The sequence below is a fragment of the Nansenia antarctica genome (assembly GCF_963989245.1).
Source record: "Nansenia antarctica genome assembly, chromosome: 5".
NCBI classification, from domain to species: Eukaryota; Metazoa; Chordata; class Actinopteri; order Argentiniformes; family Microstomatidae; genus Nansenia; species Nansenia antarctica.
The window spans coordinates 21372399-21392872 of NC_137690.1; the positions used below are offsets into that span (position 1 = coordinate 21372399).

A 20474-nucleotide genomic window follows, 5' to 3' on the forward strand; every position below is an offset into this window, starting at 1 on the left:
AAGAGAGAGAGAGAGAGAGAGAGAGAGAGAGAGAGAGAGAGAAGGGGGGGGGAGATACAGCAAAAGAGGGAGGGGGCAGCCACTTGGTGCACTCTTGTGGTTCTTGCTGCAGCGTCACAGCTGCCTTCTCTTCGGCAGTGGCATCGCTATCATACAACACAGCCAAAAGTTCTCCAGCTTGTTCCACTGGACATGGGTTTGTCTTCATTTGTTTTACTTTAATTGGTTGATTTTTCAATATCCTACAGGGATTTATAAAACCCACTCAAAATAAGCAAAAGGATTGTAAAGTATTTTTGCTACCTATTGGATATATTGGATGCTTTGACAAGACAGCATGTTGTTTTTATCTACAGCAGAGGAACTTTTCTCTTGCCTTTTTTGGTGTTCGGAGACATACAGTAGCTAAGGATCTGTAAACCATTGATGGTGCCTGGACACTGATCAGTGACATGAGAGCTAATACAAATGTCAACAGGAGAATAAGGTTTGCTCCTTTGAATTAACAGAAATGAGAGAATGTGACAGAGAGAGCATATTCATATGCATTTGTATTCGGCAAATCATTCGAAATGCTAGCAAGAAATGTCATTTTTCCTACTTTGGGGTTTATTTAAATTACAACACATAAAAAAATAACATTTCACTTTATGTATGATTTGGGGGTTGGACTACTGGCCTCACCTTTTGAAGATGGATTTTAATCTAAATAGCACCCTGCTCTACCTCGTCAACAGTACCCTGGTCCCAGTGGCCAATAGCACAGGACCCTACCATCCTGCAGCTGGACACTGGAGTCTAATACTCCTGGTCATCATCATCCTTACCATAGTGGTGGGAAACCTGCTGGTTATCATTGCTATAGCACGCACATCCCAGTTACAGACCATGACTAACATCTTCATCATGTCTCTGGCCTGTGCTGACCTCATCATGGGAGTCCTAGTGGTACCTCTCGGGGCCACCATCGTGGTGACAGGGAACTGGCAGCTGAGTGACACCTCCTGCGAGCTCTGGACCTCGGTGGACGTGCTATGTGTGACAGCCAGCATTGAGACGCTTTGTGTGATTGCAGTGGACCGCTATATTGCCATTACAAGGCCCCTCAGACACAAGGTTCTGCTCAACAAGTGGCGTGCGCGGCTAATAGTGTGTGTGGTGTGGATTGTGTCTGCTCTGATCTCCTTTGTGCCAATCATGAACCAGTATTGGCGGGCAGAGAACGATCCAGATGCCATGGAGTGCTATAAAGACCCTGCCTGCTGTGATTTTGTGACCAATAGGACCTTTGCCATCATATCCTCTGTGGTGTCCTTCTACATCCCTTTGCTCATTATGATATTTGTGTATGCCAAAGTCTTCCTAATAGCCTCGCGGCAGGTACAGCTAATAGATAAGAACCGGCTCCGCTTCCAGGCGGAGTGTCCAGCACCGCAGATGCAGCCAGTCCAACACAGCAACACCATCCTGCCTTCGAGCTATGGAGGCTCTGCCAGCAGCAGCAGCAGCTCCGCCCGCAGGAAGAACTCCAGGAGAAGGCCCTCACGGCTAACGATGGTCAAGGAGCACAAGGCCCTTAAGACCTTGGGCATCATAATGGGCACCTTCACCCTCTGCTGGCTGCCTTTCTTTGTGGCTAACATCATCAACGTGTTTGACAGAAATGTGCCCCCAGGAGAGATCTTCCGCCTGCTCAACTGGCTGGGCTACATCAACTCGGGACTGAACCCCATCATCTATTGCAGGAGCCCCGAGTTCCGTATGGCTTTTAAGAACCTGCTGGGCTGCCCCTGGCTGGCCACCCCACGACTGAACACATTCTACAAGGAGCTGCGGACCCGCTGCCCCTGCTTCCTCGGATCAGCTGAGGCAGGGGCGGCCGGCTCCTTCCAGAAGCCCCCTGCTGCCAAGACTGAGGGGAACGAGAGCCTGGCCAGCAGTCAGAGCAGCTACAAAAGTGAGGAGCCTTCCCCAGTACCTCCATACTCCAACGGCAGCACACAGTTCACTGACTTCTCAGAGGCAGAAACAGAATTGTAAGTTTTCGGTTAAATCCATTTATTAGGTCTCAATTCACTGAAACATCTAAGTAACATTATGGCAATTTTGGTATTATGTAATGGTATTAATTTACGCAAATTACAGTAACTACATTTGCACATAATGGCAATGTAATATTCGGTAGAGATAGATTATCTCCTGATATGTACTTTAGTCTTAAGACTTTAATCGGATTAGTGTGGTCGAAATAATATAGATCTGTGGGGACATCTCAGCTCTGATTCAGGCTGTCTAGTGATTCACAGTTAAGCACTGAGCAGAAGAGTCAGGGAGGTATGTCTGGGAATCTATGTACCACTCCTCAGATTTTTCTGTGGTAGTTCGTTGGAGAAACATGACATCAGAAGCCTGACATGTGAGCATGAATGCATGTGCATTACTTTTGGGGCTCCACTTATCTTTAGCGAAGACATGGGGAATCACAACTGCTCTTTTCTCAGAACCTCCACTCTCTGTTGATACTGATGACTGTCAAAATAACTTAATACGCTGTTCCAACTCCAAACTGCAGAGATACAGACCCGCTCTTTGTATTAATGTGAGACGCCCAATTCTCAAAACTAAAAATATCAAAGTTAATTCCAAAACTGAAAACGATTCATCCCCTAACTAAATTGAAGAATGCATTTTATTCACTTACGTCTCTTCACAATATTACAAAACAGTAATTCCAATTGTGACACAGTTAATTCAATTGTGACAGATTAAAACTGTTAAAAACTTAACAAATCCAATGCATTTACATGTTAGACTAATCATGGTTTAAAACTAACAATAATAACATTGCAACTTCATCCTATCATAGAAGTTAAAACAAGGAACAAGGAATAACTCTGTGTGTGTGTGTGTGTGTGTGTGTGTGTGTGTGTGTAACTTTACATTTACAACATGTATTTTAGATTTAAAAATGTTGCCACAAATACTGTAAGTGGTGAATAGGGTATTTTTACACAACACCCAATATCACATTCCTCTCTGCTAACAAATGGAAACTATGCTATGCTATGCTATGCTATGCTATGGGAGAAAGAGATGCTACGGGATTTCTGTATAATTTATTTTAAGACATCAGGAGTTGTTCTGCTGCAGAGTAATACAGAGAGCATGTTTATTTTTCAGGAGAGGTTTCAGTGATATAGTATAGCAGAGAAAGGGTGCCTTTGATATCATAAAACCTCTATGAATCCTTCTCTTCGTCAAAGGAATTAAGCTAAGTATGTACATTGAATAACAGAGAGAATCCATATTTGGAAATGTTCTGATTCTGATCAAGGTGCTGTGTCTGATTAAAATAGATTCAGAACAAATGTAGGAAAATAAATACTTACTGAAAGATTAGCTGCAGCAGGAATATTTAAACAATACATAACGGAATGTGAAATATAATCTCTGAACCTCCATAATTAATTTTAAAACTGTAGATTAACTAACACTGTAGTTTCTGATACCTGTAATCAATCTTGGAATCCCGCTGATGTCACATAGACTGTATACAAATTATTAACAGGTGTGCAAGGTTCGTCAATCCGCAATTGAACCAAAGTCACTGGATACTGTGCAATGTATACCCTTGGTGTAAAAACGAATTGTTATTGTATTACACTTATATACTCACTTTACTTGACCTTCACAACTATTTAATTATGAATTAAGTAGCTGAAGTACAATACTAGCTAAGAAAACACATGAGTGCAATATTAGGGCAGTATAATAAGAACTGAAATAAGTACTGAAACTGCAGTCAAACAAATCAACATAAGACAGAATTGAAATGTCTCAAGAATAAGAGCAACAAGGGCTGGTATATATGGCGGTTTTGGAGGAGTTTCTTAACAGTGTGAGTTCAGTAGCTGTTTGTTACAGTGTGCCTCTACTACGGCCTCACTGAAGCCTGTCCAACACACCCCCCCCCCCCCCCCTGCAGCTGATAAACCTTTATCACTGGGGCACAAGACTTCCGTTCACCGGGAGAGCCTGTTTACTATACAAATAGCCTATGAGAGCTCACACAGGAGCATGGTTCAGCTTTGGTGGGACAGCTAGACGTGTGTCACTGATTCAATCCAATATTGCTCAATTGCAATTTTCAGAGAATCCCTCCATTATACTAGACCACAAGTTTTCACTTTTAATTCAAATAAAAATGAATCAGCAGTCAGTCATTGCTGTTTGGAGGTAAATACTGTCTTTACAGTGGAAGTGTAGTAGGCTGTGTTATCTTTCCTGTCTTGTTCAGTGAGTTCAGGGGCATATGACTCATTAAGCATTGTATACGTTATTCTCACACTTGCACATACTGGATTCAAAAAGTTTCATAGCTGATGTTTGTCTAGCTCTAGCCATATATGAATCAGCCAGAGACACTCTGTAAGAATTGTTTCATTCAAACATTATTTACATCTTCAAATGTTTCCCTTCAGATGCTGCCATCTCTGTGTGCTTTTACAGAAGCAATCAAATGAGCTGTAACGTGGGAGACATTTAGGAGCATATAAAAGCATTCCTTAAAAGGAGCCCAGTATGTTCTGTAGTTGATCAGCCCGAGGGAACAGTGTACTGCACTGCTTTGAGTTGGATTAGAAAAATGTCAGGGGGATCATTGCAGGAGCTGTCTCAGACGGGCCTGTGGCTTTGATAGTCTATCTAAGAGTATAACAAATGTGTATGACGAATCATGTGCTGCCCATTAGCCCATAGACTGCCTGTCTGACTGCCGGGCATTACATGAATCAGGGATCTGTGCCGGTCAACATCAGCTGGGCACTGGGCACTCATCAGATTGGGGAGGATAATATTCAAGATGAAAACTTTGGCGAGACTGTGAGAGACCATGTGCTCCTCATTCATCCTCGTCTCTCTCGTGTGTGAAGGTCACAGAGGTGGGTTTGTTTTCTTTGTTTTCTGAAAAACCAAACAAGCATAACCATCCCAGGGAAGACAAGGCAAGGCAAGGCAAATATATGTATTCATACAACTCATAGTGCTTTACATGAATACATGAGATAAAATAACAATTCATAAGTGAAAAATAAAATGAGTCATCATATAATATTCAGTAAAATACAGATACTAACAATTTAAAATGTTCAGGTTTAAAAACAATAAATAAAACAAATCAATCAGTTAAAAAAAGCCTATAGCCTAACTCTTTAAAATACACTCAATTAAGCCGAGCAGAACATAAAAGTCTTCAGCATATTTTTTTAAAAGGGAAGGGTATCACATGAGGCCCAGTTAACCATGTCACTGGGCTAATAAATAATTGTATTAGATGACAGACACATTACGCTGTCCTTTCAACCTGTGAACTTGTGTTGTTAATATTATTATTCAAGATGAGAACTGTGAGAGACCATGCGCGCCTCGTTCATCCTCGTCTGTTTTATGTGTGTGAAAGTCACAGAGGTGGCACACACGCACTGGAGACAGAGGATAAACCATGAGGAGAAGAGGAGACGGCATTGGAGAAAGCAGTAACAGTTAAGCACCATTATTTCCCTACTCCTGGGAGAACAAGCCACAGGTTACACAGAGTGAGTGATTTCAGCAGAGACAGTTTGTTAGACATACAGTATACTGTAGGACATGACACGTTAGCCACACAAGGTGTTGGCAGTTTGTCTATCAGTTTACTTCTTCTATAGCATGACAAACACCGTTGTTTTGTTCAACTAATGAATTCAATTACTTCAATTACTATTTTATCCCACTCAACTCCAAATGGACAGTTCCATGCAATAATTGTTTCTCTAAATTAGGTTAATGGTGCTGAACATAGGCCTAAGTTACTTCATGATTAGAGAGAATGTTGACAACAGATGCTTTATTGTCATTGAGAGTCTGCATGAGAACTGCAATTCATTGGTGCCTAGGGATGGTTCCAGTTGAGAACCGGTTCCAAATTGTTTGATCCATCAGACAGTTGCGCTTTGCAAACACTCATGCGTCATGATGTCAAACTCTGCGTCTGACATCAAACTCTGCGGTATAGTATGTTTAGAGTGTAAAGTTTTATTTGGTTGCAACAAGTACATTATTGCATCGCTCAGGCTATGCCACAACACCTGGTATCCGTTCGCAAAGCTGATAAAGTAGCATGTTATCTATTTAAAATGTGACAAACAAAGTAAAAACGAAATGCAACGTCATCGATTCTACATCGTTGTCACTGAATAATAATGCACCCATTGATACTTTGCGCTCCGTGCCACATAGTACTACCAATGTATTAACGTTTCTTTGTCTCAAGTGAGGTCAAGGAATCGTGCATATGTGACACAGTCTGGTGAAAGGGGTAACAAGTCAGCAGGCGATTTAATGTTCAGACCTTTATTTAGACAAATTTAAATACATTTCAGCGTTGTTGAAAATCAGTGACATACTTGTTAGTCAACTAACACACTTTGTTTTGTGAGCCTGCTAACAATGTAAAGTAGTGTTATAGTTACTGTGAAAACTTAACTAGGTAGCAGTGGGGATTAGTCACTGAATCCATTGCACTGAAATATTGTTTCAAGAGTTGAAATGTATTTCTGTGTTTCAAAACAAAGGTCTGAACATTTTGATTGGTTGCCGACTTGTTATCCCTTTCACCAGTGTCACAGGTTACACAGAGTGAGTGATTTCAGCAGAGACAGTTTGTTAGACATACAGTATACTGTAGGACATGACACGTTAGCCACACAAGGTGTTGGCAGTTTGTCTATCAGTTTACTTCTTCTATAGCATGACAAACACCGTTGTTTTGTTCAACTAATGAATTCAATTACTTCAATTACTATTTTATCCCACTCAACTCCAAATGGACAGTTCCATGCAATAATTGTTTCTCTAAATTAGGTTAATGGTGCTGAACATAGGCCTAAGTTACTTCATGATTAGAGAGAATGTTGACAACAGATGCTTTATTGTCATTGAGAGTCTGCATGAGAACTGCAATTCATTGGTGCCTAGGGATGGTTCCAGTTGAGAACCGGTTCCAAATTGTTTGATCCATCAGACAGTTGCGCTTTGCAAACACTCATGCGTCATGATGTCAAACTCTGCGTCTGACATCAAACTCTGCGGTATAGTATGTTTAGAGTGTAAAGTTTTATTTGGTTGCAACAAGTACATTATTGCATCGCTCAGGCTATGCCACAACACCTGGTATCCGTTCGCAAAGCTGATAAAGTAGCATGTTATCTATTTAAAATGTGACAAACAAAGTAAAAACGAAATGCAACGTCATCGATTCTACATCGTTGTCACTGAATAATAATGCACCCATTGATACTTTGCGCTCCGTGCCACATAGTACTACCAATGTATTAACGTTTCTTTGTCTCAAGTGAGGTCAAGGAATCGTGCATATGTGACACAGTCTGGTGAAAGGGGTAACAAGTCAGCAGGCGATTTAATGTTCAGACCTTTATTTAGACAAATTTAAATACATTTCAGCGTTGTTGAAAATCAGTGACATACTTGTTAGTCAACTAACACACTTTGTTTTGTGAGCCTGCTAACAATGTAAAGTAGTGTTATAGTTACTGTGAAAACTTAACTAGGTAGCAGTGGGGATTAGTCACTGAATCCATTGCACTGAAATATTGTTTCAAGAGTTGAAATGTATTTCTGTGTTTCAAAACAAAGGTCTGAACATTTTGATTGGTTGCCGACTTGTTATCCCTTTCACCAGTGTCACATATGTTATTCATATCTTGCAGGTAATGGTAATTTGGTAATTATATTATGAAGTTACTCTTTAATTAATGAGACAAACGCATAGTTTTCAGTATGTATGGCATAATGATACTACTGGCTGCACTGTAGCCTCCTTTCTAAATAGGACAGACATCAGTCTTCACATGATCTTGTTTTAGCTACACATTCTAAATTCTAAAGAAGAATTTTATGTGCCAGTTAAATGTAATATTTGGTTCAAGCTTATTCCCTTATGAAAAGGAGTATTGGAATTTATTCAAATGTTACTAGGCATACATGCCTATTTTTCTAAAGAAGAATTGTGTAATTTATCAGTCAGTTATAGATTTGTTCCAAGTTATATCCTTTTAAGAAAAGGAGCATTGGAATTCATTTCAACATGTTCAAATGTTATTAGGCACACATTCTACACTGTGTTCAAGAGATAATAAAACAGCTGTGTTGCCCTCATCAGCAGCACTGCAGCATCTTGTTATAGTTGTCACACACTTGTGTTCTTTCATAAGCACTGGTCTGCATTCAGCTCAGTGTTAGGGCACGAGGAGGAAGACATGACAGTTTACATAACATGAGTGAAAACACTTAGGGGCAGAACACAAACGCTTCTGTTCTAAACTTGTCTTTAGCTATGACAGTGGTGTATTTATTTTCAGAGAGAATTCAAGATTCATCATTCTGAACACTTCACCTATTCATAGGAGGTAAGCAAAATACCAGTTAGTCCGGAAGAATGGTCGATTATATTTTTCTGTATAGACATCCAGAGGTCATCCCTTCTCAAACTTACAATAATTGATGACTGAAATTTAGAAAATCGCAAAACGGTAGATATGGGGTTGAGTTGGAGTTGACAAAAGGCTAATATCAAATAGAATTTATCTGAATAGATTTTCATTTAAAATGTGAGTTTGTTCTGCCACATTGAGATTTAACAGGACTTTATGGGACAAAATTAGGGAGCTAGTAAAACTGAATTGTCTATGCTTCAACCAGGCAAAGCATGTGAATACAAATTACATTAAAAGCATAGCAGAAGAGAGATTGATTTGATTTGCTGTCTCAATTTATAGCTGTCTCAAATCAGTCATACAGCACCATGGCTTACAAATGGGACCCTAATGCAGTTCTTCATGGAACTGTGGGCTGTGCCTGGAACAGTGTCTATCTGATGGCTGATGAACTCAACTCTGGCCTTGTAAGTAACTGAGACTGAGGCAGCCCTTGGGGCTATCCAGAAACAGATATGTGAGATTCAATGTATCCAAATTCAAATGGCATGTCCCTCAACAGAGAATTTTAAGGCATGATTGTTTTATTCCCAAGTCGCAAAACTCAACCCATTAAAGACTCATCTAAAGATCTACAAGAGAAAGAAATCAACCTACAGAAGTTGCGGAATGCAGACACTCTATCTGCATTTTTCCAGTGTTACATACAGTCATATAACTGTGCCTCCCCATTCCAAACAAGCATACCATCCCAGGGAAGGGTATCACATGAAGTCCAGTCAACCCTGTCACTGGGCTAATACATCACTGTGCCTTTTCACTTCATTATTGGAGTGAAAAGTTATGTGTCACAACACATAACTGTTAGTCATAGCAAAGAAGGCCTTCTTACTGCGCTAATGTTGTAATTGGATTAAGAGTGAAAATGAACTTCTTTTACTTAGTTGCATACATTAGAAAAAGACACATTACGCTGTCCTTTCAACTTGTGAACTTGTGTTGTTGTTTCAGCTTCCACTTGTTTGGCATGGCAAGCACTGTATATCGGCAAGAAATAACTCTTGGAGAGAATCCACCAAAAGGAGAGACGGTGGAAATATCTGAAGCCTAGCCTAATATACTGAGTGACTCAGGGCTCTCGCCACAATTGGCGTATGACTACATATGACTGTCTAAATATTTATACACACATTAGGTGACATTGACAACACCAATGTTGATGACATTGGTGATACATGTATGATATTAATGCTGAGTTGGTATGACAACAAGCTAAGTGTAACATCTAAACCTCTGGTTCTGGAGGGTGTAGCCTACTGTCTGAAAGTAGACGTAATCTGAATTAACAATATACAGCATGAGCCTCTCTGTTTCAAATTGTCAATGAAGCTAGATTATTTACTTTAAAATACCAAAGTATGAACTGAAATATTCAGAAATAAATCATAATGGTTGATTTCCCATAAACATAACCATAATAGGTACAGCAGATTCTCATGAGTAATCCAAACGCTGTTCTGCATTCTCATGCATGCTGTCAAATTATTGTCGGAGTACCATAGACAGAGAACCTTAGGTAATATAACCTTAGATAAGAATAATCAATGATGCATGAAAGACATTAACATACATAGGGCCTACTGTACTGTACATTCAAGTTGCATAACAGGCATACAGGATGGCCACAGAAAATACGCTCAGCAATTAAGCTCCATTTGTAAAACAAGTGAAACAGGAAATTGATATGCTGACAGATGAATGCAGCTTTTCCATTCCAGTCTCTAATAAATCACAGCAGTCTACCAAACGGCGTTGTATAAGCTTTAACACAATGGTAACTTTCCCAGTTTACAATGACTGACAAGTATTGTATTTCAAATATATGGCTGTGATTTTACGCTGTGAAAACTGCACAGCACCAGTCAATTGTCTAGGGAAATCTACACATAGCAGAACCATATGGCAGTTTACAGTATACTGTGTACCTTCTTATTATCTCAAAGCTACCAATTTCCAGTCTAATCTGTTGATGTGAGGTGTGGTTCAATCTGCGCATGTTTTGATGCCGCTTTACCCATTGCAGAAGCGCTCTTTTCACGTGCCGTCGACGGACTAAACATGCGAACACTGCCACTGACTGAACTCCACTCCACACGCTGTCTTCTCCAATATTAGTATTTTGTTAGATTAATTGGAGATCAAGCCTTGTAAAGCATTACATGAGGGCCAAGATCAGAGCAACACTGTAGCCTAATGAACGATCTTTAACACTCATTTTCAAAGGAGGGCTGGATATCTGATCAAATCAGCATCAAGGACTTGGTGGGCTTTGGGAGTTGGATAAGTAGGTCAGTATGGGACAAATGGATGAGATTAGATTTCCGAGATAAAAAAGGCACCAACCAACCCATAACTTGCAATTGGCCTATTAACTTGCCATATTTGTCCACCTCATAAACTAAGCATCCAAAACCTTTGTAAGAAACGTGATCAAACTGGTGCGAATTAGAAATCCTGAATAGATCCTCCTAAAAAAAAAGAAAAGTTCGGAAACGTTATTTCGGTCGATTATTCCTTCCCTTTAATAATACCAATTGGTATTGTATTTGATATCGTTGAAAAGCCTGATTAGTCACCTTTACAACGAGGTACAACTTGTAAGGATCATGCATTCGTGGAATGAGCAACACAGCTAAACGTGTGGGTAGCGGCCCAAAATGTGCCAAAATCCCCTGCAATATTCTTCTGTTGGTATTCACTCTCGTTTTGAAAAAACAACACATATTGGCCACTTTTACACTTTATTCTTTTTACACTGTCAGGGACCTCAGTAGCGTGTGGAAGATCCATACAAAGTGGCCAATATGTGTTGTTTTTTTCCTTATTACTGTGGGAGAGTGCAATCATCCAAACCACCAAGCAACTCAAAACGAGAGTTACCCACACGTTTAGCTGTGTTGCTTATTCCACGAATGCATGATAAGTTGTACCTCGTTGAAAAGGTGACTAATCAGGCTTTCCAACGATATGAAATAAAATACCAATTGGTATTATTAAAGGGGAAGAATAATCGACGGAAATAACGTTTCCGAACTTTTTCTGAGGAGTTCATTATATTATATATTGTAGCGAACGGGAATCTTCTAGTGTAACTCGCCCCATGCGGGAGTCGAACCCCGACCTCCCACATAACCGACGGCCGCGCTAACCACTATACCAAGAGAGTTAACTCCCTTGGAGGAGCTGTTAACGGGGCCTCATACAGGATCGTTACACTATCCTCACCGTTCGGGAGAGCGTGCCCTCACGCTTCACTATGTCAAGTCCCTCACGTGGACACGCCTCTCCGATGGCCTTCCTTCCATCCCAACCTTCTGACACCAGTGTAGCGAACATGAACTGGTAGTGTAACTCGCCCCATGCGGGAGTCGAACCCCGACCTCCCACATAACCGACGGCCGCGCTAACCATTAGACCAAGAGAGTTAACTCCCTTGGAGGAGCTGTTAACAGGGCCTCATACAGGATCGTTACACTATCCTCACCGTTCGGGAAAGCGTGCCCTCACGCTTCACTATGTCAAGTCCCTCACGTGGACACGCTCTCCGATGGCCTTCCTTCCATCCCACTTCTGACACCAGTGTAGCGAACGGGAACTGGTAGTGTAACTCGCCCCATGCGGGAGTCGAACCCCGACCTCCCGCATAACCGCCGGCCGCGCTAACCACAACACCAAGGGAGCTGTTAACGGGGCCTCATACAGGATCGTTACAATATTATAGTATAGTATAATACAATTCATGAGAAGAATTTAAGAAACTCTAAATATTGTTTTTACAGGTGAACAATGTCATTAATGAGCTCTAATGGCTGCAGCTGAGTAAAGAAGAAAGTAACTTAATTTAGCACCTCATTGTTCCTTTATTTTCCTCTTGAGAAAAATTAAGGATTTAGAAGGGTCATCATGTGGGGAAACCATGTTTTAAGAATGTTAAGAAACAGCAAACAATTTCACTGAAATAGTTTAGTGCCATCAATCATTGAAATCAACATATTGTACTTGGTATCCCACTGGAGATAATTAATCAATAAACCTTTGGCCTAAAACCTGCCAAGGGTGAGACCTCAATCACTGACCACAAAGTCCACCGTATCCTGTTGACAGGTACACTTAGCTCAAATGATGGATGGATGCTTGGGCTTGAACAGTCTGCTGTACTAAAGTCTATCCACTCAGATGGAGACATGAACTCTCTGGGCTTTATATAAGGATGATCCAACTACAGCATACTAGATGGACTGAGGAAGCACAGTAGTGTAACACAGGCTTATAGTTCTCTCTACAGTACTTACCTCACCCTCCTTTTCAATCATGTGACTAGTGCTAGACTACGTTGATTTCTGTGAAAAAAAGGAGAACATGGAAGATGAAAGAAATACCATCAATGTCACCTTTGGTAATTGCTTATCTACCAGTTTAAAAAGTGGTACAGAGCCAGCTTGGGATGGAGCAGGAAGGCTAAATCTGTCCCTTCATTCTTTCCATGTTGTAAATTCAGGTTCTGTGATGTGTTTCAAACGTAATGCCCCCATAATGCTCCCCGGTCGCTGAACTCCATTACACACGGACATACTGTACACAAACTTGTCACACAAACACCTATTTGAGTCTTCACACACACACATACACACGGACGCAAGCACGCACGGACGCAAGCACGCAAGCACGCACGCACGCACCTTTTTCTCTTCAGATTTCTCCAACACAGCACTTGTGTGCATTGTTTATATTTTATTTTCCTGTGGAGACATGTGCAGTTATGTTGACAGGATCAGAATTTCAGGAATTTTTAAATAAAGGATATGTAAGGCAGGGAATCAGAGCGTAAGAAACCTGTCAGAAAAATACACTTCCATTCAGTGATTGGTGTGAAGGATGGTAAATAATTAAATCAAAAGCAAGTTGAATCAAAAGTAAAATCCACTATTATCATTCTCTAGTCAGCACTGAACCTCTATAGAGCACTAGTGCCTGATGGGGTAAAAACAATAACACACGGTTCTTATTCAGTAATATTATTTCAACCTCTAGCCTAACATGTCAGGGTCACTTCACACAACGGCTGCTTGCCAAGTCAAGGAAACAATGGTTTCTTAATGAGACAATCAGTTGACCTTAGTGTTGGGATGCTTCAACAGTAAAAGAAATAAAAAAGATCATGTGTTTGGGATTTTATGGGGGCAATGGGATGAACGTCTGATATTGCAAAGCAAATGTACATGGCAGTGACATGATTATATTTGACAGCTGGAACGTATTCAGAGTGGAATCTCAGTGTTAAGAATTCCTTACCATCATTTGCAAAAAAGAATATTTTAAAACAAATGTATGTCGTACTTTCCTTTACTGTATCAATGTCGCCTTCTACCGTATCTTCCAATGAGACAACCCCTCTTCTCAGGGAAAACAAAACAAAATGTGCTTTGAATCTACTTTTTGTTAAATGTCATATTTTTTATTAATGTGTTTTTGGAGGTAGTGCTGAATCATTATTTCACCAGTGCTCATACTGTACAGTGACCAAAAATACTAATTTCCCCTTATGCATTCAGTTTCACATTACAGGAAAAGGACGGATGAGGGATTTGGAATCTCAAGCTATTGAAAACAACAATAGACTCCAACATCATTGCTGACTGAGCAGGGATTGGAATGGCCAAGAGGAGACTGCATAGAGGACACCTAAAAGGGATGGGAGATGTGTTAGCCCTGGTGAATATGGATAAGGCTGATTGGCTTCTGTCGGTCCCCTGAGGAGGAGCACAGGATCGGGCAGTTGAGATCCAGCATGGCCTGGCTGGTCTGGACATAATGTAGCACTAGGTCCTGACTGACAACCTTAAAGATGCACTATGGCAACACCCTGCCACATAATGGTAGGCCTGGGGATGTTTGGTCACTGCAATCCAGCACTAAAAATAGTCATCATTAACTCATCACTCTGGAACCTACAGGTTCATAGCATGCAGTGTGCAATAGGATACACTCTTTCTACACAATCAGAAAGGATTTCAGTAGCTCTTACTTGGATGTGCAACAGTAATACACTGTAGAAAGACTTTCAAGCACAATGTGTGTGTGTGTGTGTGTGTGACCTATGGTCTAAATTGGCAAAATAAATGTTGTACATTATCTAATGCTAAATTATTTATTTATTATATCCCCACTCTATCTGTAAATGCAAGACTTGTTAATGTAATAATACAAGAATATCATGCGATATGTATTTACAGGCCCGTCATGTCATAACTTGTCCAGGGTTTTATTCACTTTCACATAATCATGCCTTCCATTGCAAATCAACCCAATGAAATGGGGTAAATAACCCTGGTCCAGGAAAAACATACATACATACCTATTTTCTGTACATTACTCATATCAAACACACACCTGTTGATTATGATCAGACACACCCCTCAACACACACTAATTAATTTGGCTGGCCTAAAAAAAAAATCCATCTGCAGGAAAGGTTAATTATATTTTAGGAGTAAGCAACCCTGGTCCAGGAGTACTATGAGTACCACCAGATCTGATTATATTCTATTGATTGACTCAGTTCAATCCAACCAGCTGATTCATGTGGCATGGTGGCTGTCTTGAAGAGCTCAATAAGTATCTACAATAGGGTTTAATGTACTGGCTTTCATGTGCTCTTATTAATGCTCGGTTTAAGATACTCACTGGATCAACTTTAGCTGTGTCAATGCAGAAAAGGTCAGCACAAAAATGTTATTTTCCTACAATACTCCTGGAGCAGGTCTACATCTCTGCTCTACCTCTGAGCTCTATCCCAGACAATCTGATGTTGATGTAATCTGTGACCTAGTTGTAGAATGAATCATGATTTATGGCCACAACACAGATACAGATAAGTAGCTGTAAATAAAACATGGTGCCTTTCACCTTATTACGTGTGATTGGAATATTCCATCCTGATTCACTGAACACAAGACATACTCTGGCCTGCATGTCTGTGTGATCAAGTAACACTTTCTCCTTGCATATCGTGCAGCATACTCACTCCGACCATATTTATTCAGCTGTGTGCAACTGTGTGTCATTGTAGGTGTTATACAATTTCAAAAACATGTTTATTTTCATACAGCAGGATGAAGATGACAAGGCATTACAGTAATATGTAATATGATTCACAAAAATAACCAGGACTATGAACTACAATTCAACAAGTGGTACCTCTATATAGCTCTCACTAAATGTATGACTGTACAGAAATAACAGAAATAAATGACAGGGTTTTCATGAATGTGCATGAGCATGACAACCCTCACTTTGTAGCAGTTACTGTGTGGGGTAAGAAACACTCATGTTGCAAAAACATCCTTATCTCCACAACTGCTTGGGATGGAAACAATTATTCAAGAGTTCAGCTCGATTCATATCAGGTAATTCCTGTTACAAATAGTGTTTTCTTAGAGTGGGGGGCCTTTAAATCTATATCAATCTCACACAACCTACTGAAATAACCTTTAACAGCTTTGTTATAACAAAACCATATAAAAGGTGGCTAAAGCCAAGCAAGGCACTCTGATTTAGATGTAACCCCATGACAAAGTACAGAATGGTATACACATTCAATGTCGGGGTTGAGCCCCTCTTAGAAAAGTCAACCTGAAAGTGATGTCAAAATAGCCGATAGCATCTAAAAAAGAGGGGGCTAGTATGACACTGTAATGCAGAACTTTGCCCTGCAAAGACACAGATGACGCAGCATAGTTACATGTATGTACATAAGAGCAGTGATATCAATTGTATCTAATAATCCTGAAGAACAGACAGATGAAAAATGTGATACACAAAAAATAATATATTCACACAACACCAATTGCCCCATGTGGGTCAAACTAGAACAGGAACTTGATAGGTCAGGAGGAGTATTCAAAAGGCCATCTCTTTAAGAGATGCTATAGGCTTTGTGTTGCTAATTCTTTGCATCAAATTCTGGCTTCAGTGTTGACTGTATGGTTCATGATAGCCTAATGTTAATCGGCTAATATCGTTAAGTATCGATACGTTTAGGACAACAAACCGTTGCAACATTGATACCTCTCAAGCGATAGGTATTTAAGGATTCTAAAAGTGAAGTCAATCGTTTACAGTATACATGCCAAGTTACCTTGGCCTTGACTACAGTACATGAGTGTCAGGTAGCATACGTCCAGATACTAGAAAGGCTGTCATCTCTTACAAATTACAAATCACTCATTGTTATTATTATAGGTATTGTAATCATTTAGAAGTAGACATGTGTATTACTTGACTAATATATTAACCTTAGTTTGGTTGTTATTAATGTATTAGCTCTCCCGATACCTTTCTGTGCACATAATATGGGTGGTGCTCATCAACTACCAGCTCAGTGGCCTTGGAGTTAGAGTTGTCGCCCTGAGATTGGGAGGTTGTGAGTTCGATTCCCGGCCGAGTCATACCAAAGACTATAAAAATGGTACCCGATGCCTCCCTGCTTGGCACTCAGCTTTAAGGGTTGGATTGGGGTTAAGACCCTGCGACATACCAGCGTCATGTCCAGGGGGTGTACTTGTACATTGTCCCATCGGTTCTCAAGGCTACTTTACTTAACTTTTTCATCAAGTACCAGGTTTCTTTTTGGCAGAGAGAGAGTCATTCAGAACAGGCACTGCGCATGTGAGAAAACCCGAAATTATGTCCTTTGGCACAAAACTGAGACTTTGCAGCTTACCAGACTGAGATCCCATCAAAATGAGATTAAATGAGGCCTAGCATTAAGGGAAAATAAACACAAGTTTCATCTTTACATTGCCCACCGAGATCAAAAGGATGCCTGTGTGTACTGGAATAGGTAGAAAGGAGTGGCTTCTACTAATAACCAGCGGCACAACACAAGTCTATAAAGTGCCTAACTGGAGAGAGCAACTATGCAGTGCCACCTAGTGTACAGTAGAGCTCTGGACAATCAGCAAGACTTCATCATTAATTAATTCACTGCCTTGACTTGACTACTAAAACCGAATACACTTCATTGTATGTTTATGTTTAGTTGAGTTTTGTTTTTTTGGGAGTCAAAAGCTCTGCAACAAAAGGGTGCAATATTCTCATGCAGTATGAGAGGCAATGGTGACTAATTTACTTAATTTACATTTCTATCTACAGCTCTGATGGTCCTGCACTATTTATAACTATAATCCCTTCAATCAGCTACCCAATTAGCTAACACCTGCAACAAGGAATGATTGGCAACCATTACTAAATTGTGTGGCACGGTAAAGTACACTGGAGTTTGAGTGACCGTGGTTTCACATACAGTATAAGTTGATACCGTACATTCTGGAGATGGATATCTCATCTTCATCATCAATATCTGACATCTGAATTTGTGTGTTTTGGGGTAAGATTTTCTAGTGCTATCTTATTTTACTGGGCTAAATGTCAACTAATTTTATAATGTATTAAACATTTGGAGATAGAAATCCATCTGTTTTTAATCATTAGCATTAGCATACCATGGAGCTGTCAAAGCCAAATAACATTGTGACGTGCACAGTGCAGTATCATAAGTCTGTGATGTGCTCTCTGCCACTTGGCTAGGCTGTGGGTTAAGTGAAACAAAGAGGACAGTAGTGTTTGAAGTGGAGCTTGAAGTTTGAAGTGGTTTGCTTATGGAGCAACAATTCTTCCCAACAGTCAGTCTTTTTGCTGATCCAATAGATTATGCAATATGATCAACATTGGTGAGAATGTAATTGTCATCTGAATGGCAGTGACAAACACCAAATGGCAGTATCATGTTTTCAGACTCAAGTAAATAACGCATTTGAAACTTAATTTAAGTTACGTTGTTTTGTGTGCTCTGAGTTCCATTTGCCTCTTGGTTGTGCAAGTTTGTCTAGGAGCAGAGGCCAATGATGAGATGAACATGGTGGAAATGCAGGATAGGATTGCAGTGTACCATCCACCCAAAGTGCCAACCAATGGAGACTCATTATAGGCACAAAAAACCTCTAGATGTTGTAGATGGAACAATACTAAATGGATGTTTACTGCATTTAACACAATATGTTCGAGTAGAAGAGGGGAAGATGTATGGTAATTCCAGTATTTTCTTTAGTTCAGTTATAGTAGTTTATGTCGTCCACCAGTCGTCTTCAAATTTCATCCGGGACAGGATCCCTTGTTTATCTCTAGGCAATATGTAACTGTAACTTCAGTGGCCTAATAGGTCCTACATACAATGTCTTACATTTGTTTGAATGCGTTCTGATCTGCGTGTCTGTGTTCTGAGGAAGAAGAGGCCAGGTGGAGGACAGGTGTTCATCCTCTGGTGAGTGGCAAATCAGCAAAGGATTAGCCATGAATTAACAAATGAATTGCTAACCAATTGATATTGATGTTTTTATTTTATTTTATTTTTTTAAGATTGTTGGTAATCAACATTGTGTAACAAACTATCTTGAGGTCTCAAATTTGTCAAATTGTCATGGTTATCAATAAACGCTCAAGTGGCCTTTATGCATTGTTATTTGTTTTCTTAGTTGTTAAATATAGTGCATTTCTTCCATGCAGGACTGCATAATTAGATTTTAAAACAGTAATGTCTCGTGACCTGTCGCCATAAAAGCTGTTTTTATGACAGACCTGGGCATTGTACGGCCCTGTGTGAGCATGCGGCCCTATGGCTGTCCCTGGCCGGCCCTGTGTGAGGTCAATAAAAACTAACGTTTTTTCATAATAATAGAAATAACATGTAAATAAGTGTAGGCAATGCGTCCAGTACAATTGCATTGCTTTTATTTTGAGGGCGACAATTTTATTTTCAATTTACGTATGCGTGACTATGTTATGGCGCTTTTCCACTACCGTGCCGACCCGTGCGTACCGTGTAAGCCCGGTTTGTTTTGCTTTCTCCACTGCTAACCGAGCCGGGCCGAGCCGGGCCGTTTTAGTTCTCGTTTCAGAGGGGTAGCGAGAGGTACTTTTTGCCAGGCTGTGTGTGACGTGTGATGCTGCAGACCGTTGATTGGTCAATGGAAGTCACAACATCGTCATCCCATGTTCAGAGTTCACCCTTAACCGCCATTTTTAAATACCACAACAGATTTCGCTCTCAGAAAATGTCACTTACTGTTTCTGTAATAACTTATTAATAAAGATTTGAAAAATGATGATAACCATCTTATTATCTTAGTTTAATGTAATTTCAATGCATCATAGAACTTTTATTTACAACAAGCATAACAAAAAAATCGCTATTATGGCAAATCGATGTGCTGTGCCTTAACTTTATCAGGGCAAGGGCATTGAATCACAGTCAGTTTGTTGCACTTTTGGAGGAGCATGAGACTGAACATCGTGACATAGGCTACCACACAGCTGTCAGATGGCTCAGCCTGGGCAAAGTGCTTAAAAGAGTATAGGACCTCAGAGCAGAGATTCAAGCGTTCTGTGAGAAGAAAGGGAAGGACATCCCAGAGCTCTCAGATGCAGACTGGATGGCAGATTTTGGATTTGCTGCACTAATGAATGAACTAAATACCAAACTTCAATGCAAGGGCCTTTTTGTACATGAAATGTACAGCTTGGTGAAGGCTTTCATGAGAAAGTTGCAGTTTCTCTCCAGCCAAATTGAGAACAACATTCTCACCCACTTGCCAACACTAAAGCAAGTCACACCCTCAGCTGATCACCTCTGCAGGTACTCATCCATGTTAGGAGCTCTGCATGGTGAGTTTTCAAGGCGATTTCAAGACTTCAAAACAGTTGAGAATGAAATGAACATGATTTGTTCTCCCTTAACCTGCAGTGTGGATAATATACCCAGCGACGTTCAGCTCGAACTCATTGACCTGCAGTCTGATACACTACTGGCAGAGCACTTTAAGTCAGTATCACTGCTGGACTTTTACTCTTCTCTCAAAGAGGAGA

General features: G+C 40.3%; 1 protein-coding gene across 1 annotated transcript; it reads left to right on the top strand.

Annotated features, from left to right (window-relative positions):
• Positions 1-693: 693 nt before the first annotated feature.
• adrb3a (adrenoceptor beta 3a) lies at positions 694-14132 on the top strand (the record flags this gene model as incomplete). The annotated part of the gene is made up of 2 exons (XM_080532537.1): positions 694-2036; positions 14105-14132. The coding sequence occupies 2 exons, from the start codon at positions 694-696 to the stop codon at positions 14130-14132; spliced, it is 1371 nt and encodes a 456-aa protein (XP_080388663.1).
• Between the last annotated feature and the right edge of the window lie 6342 nt (positions 14133-20474).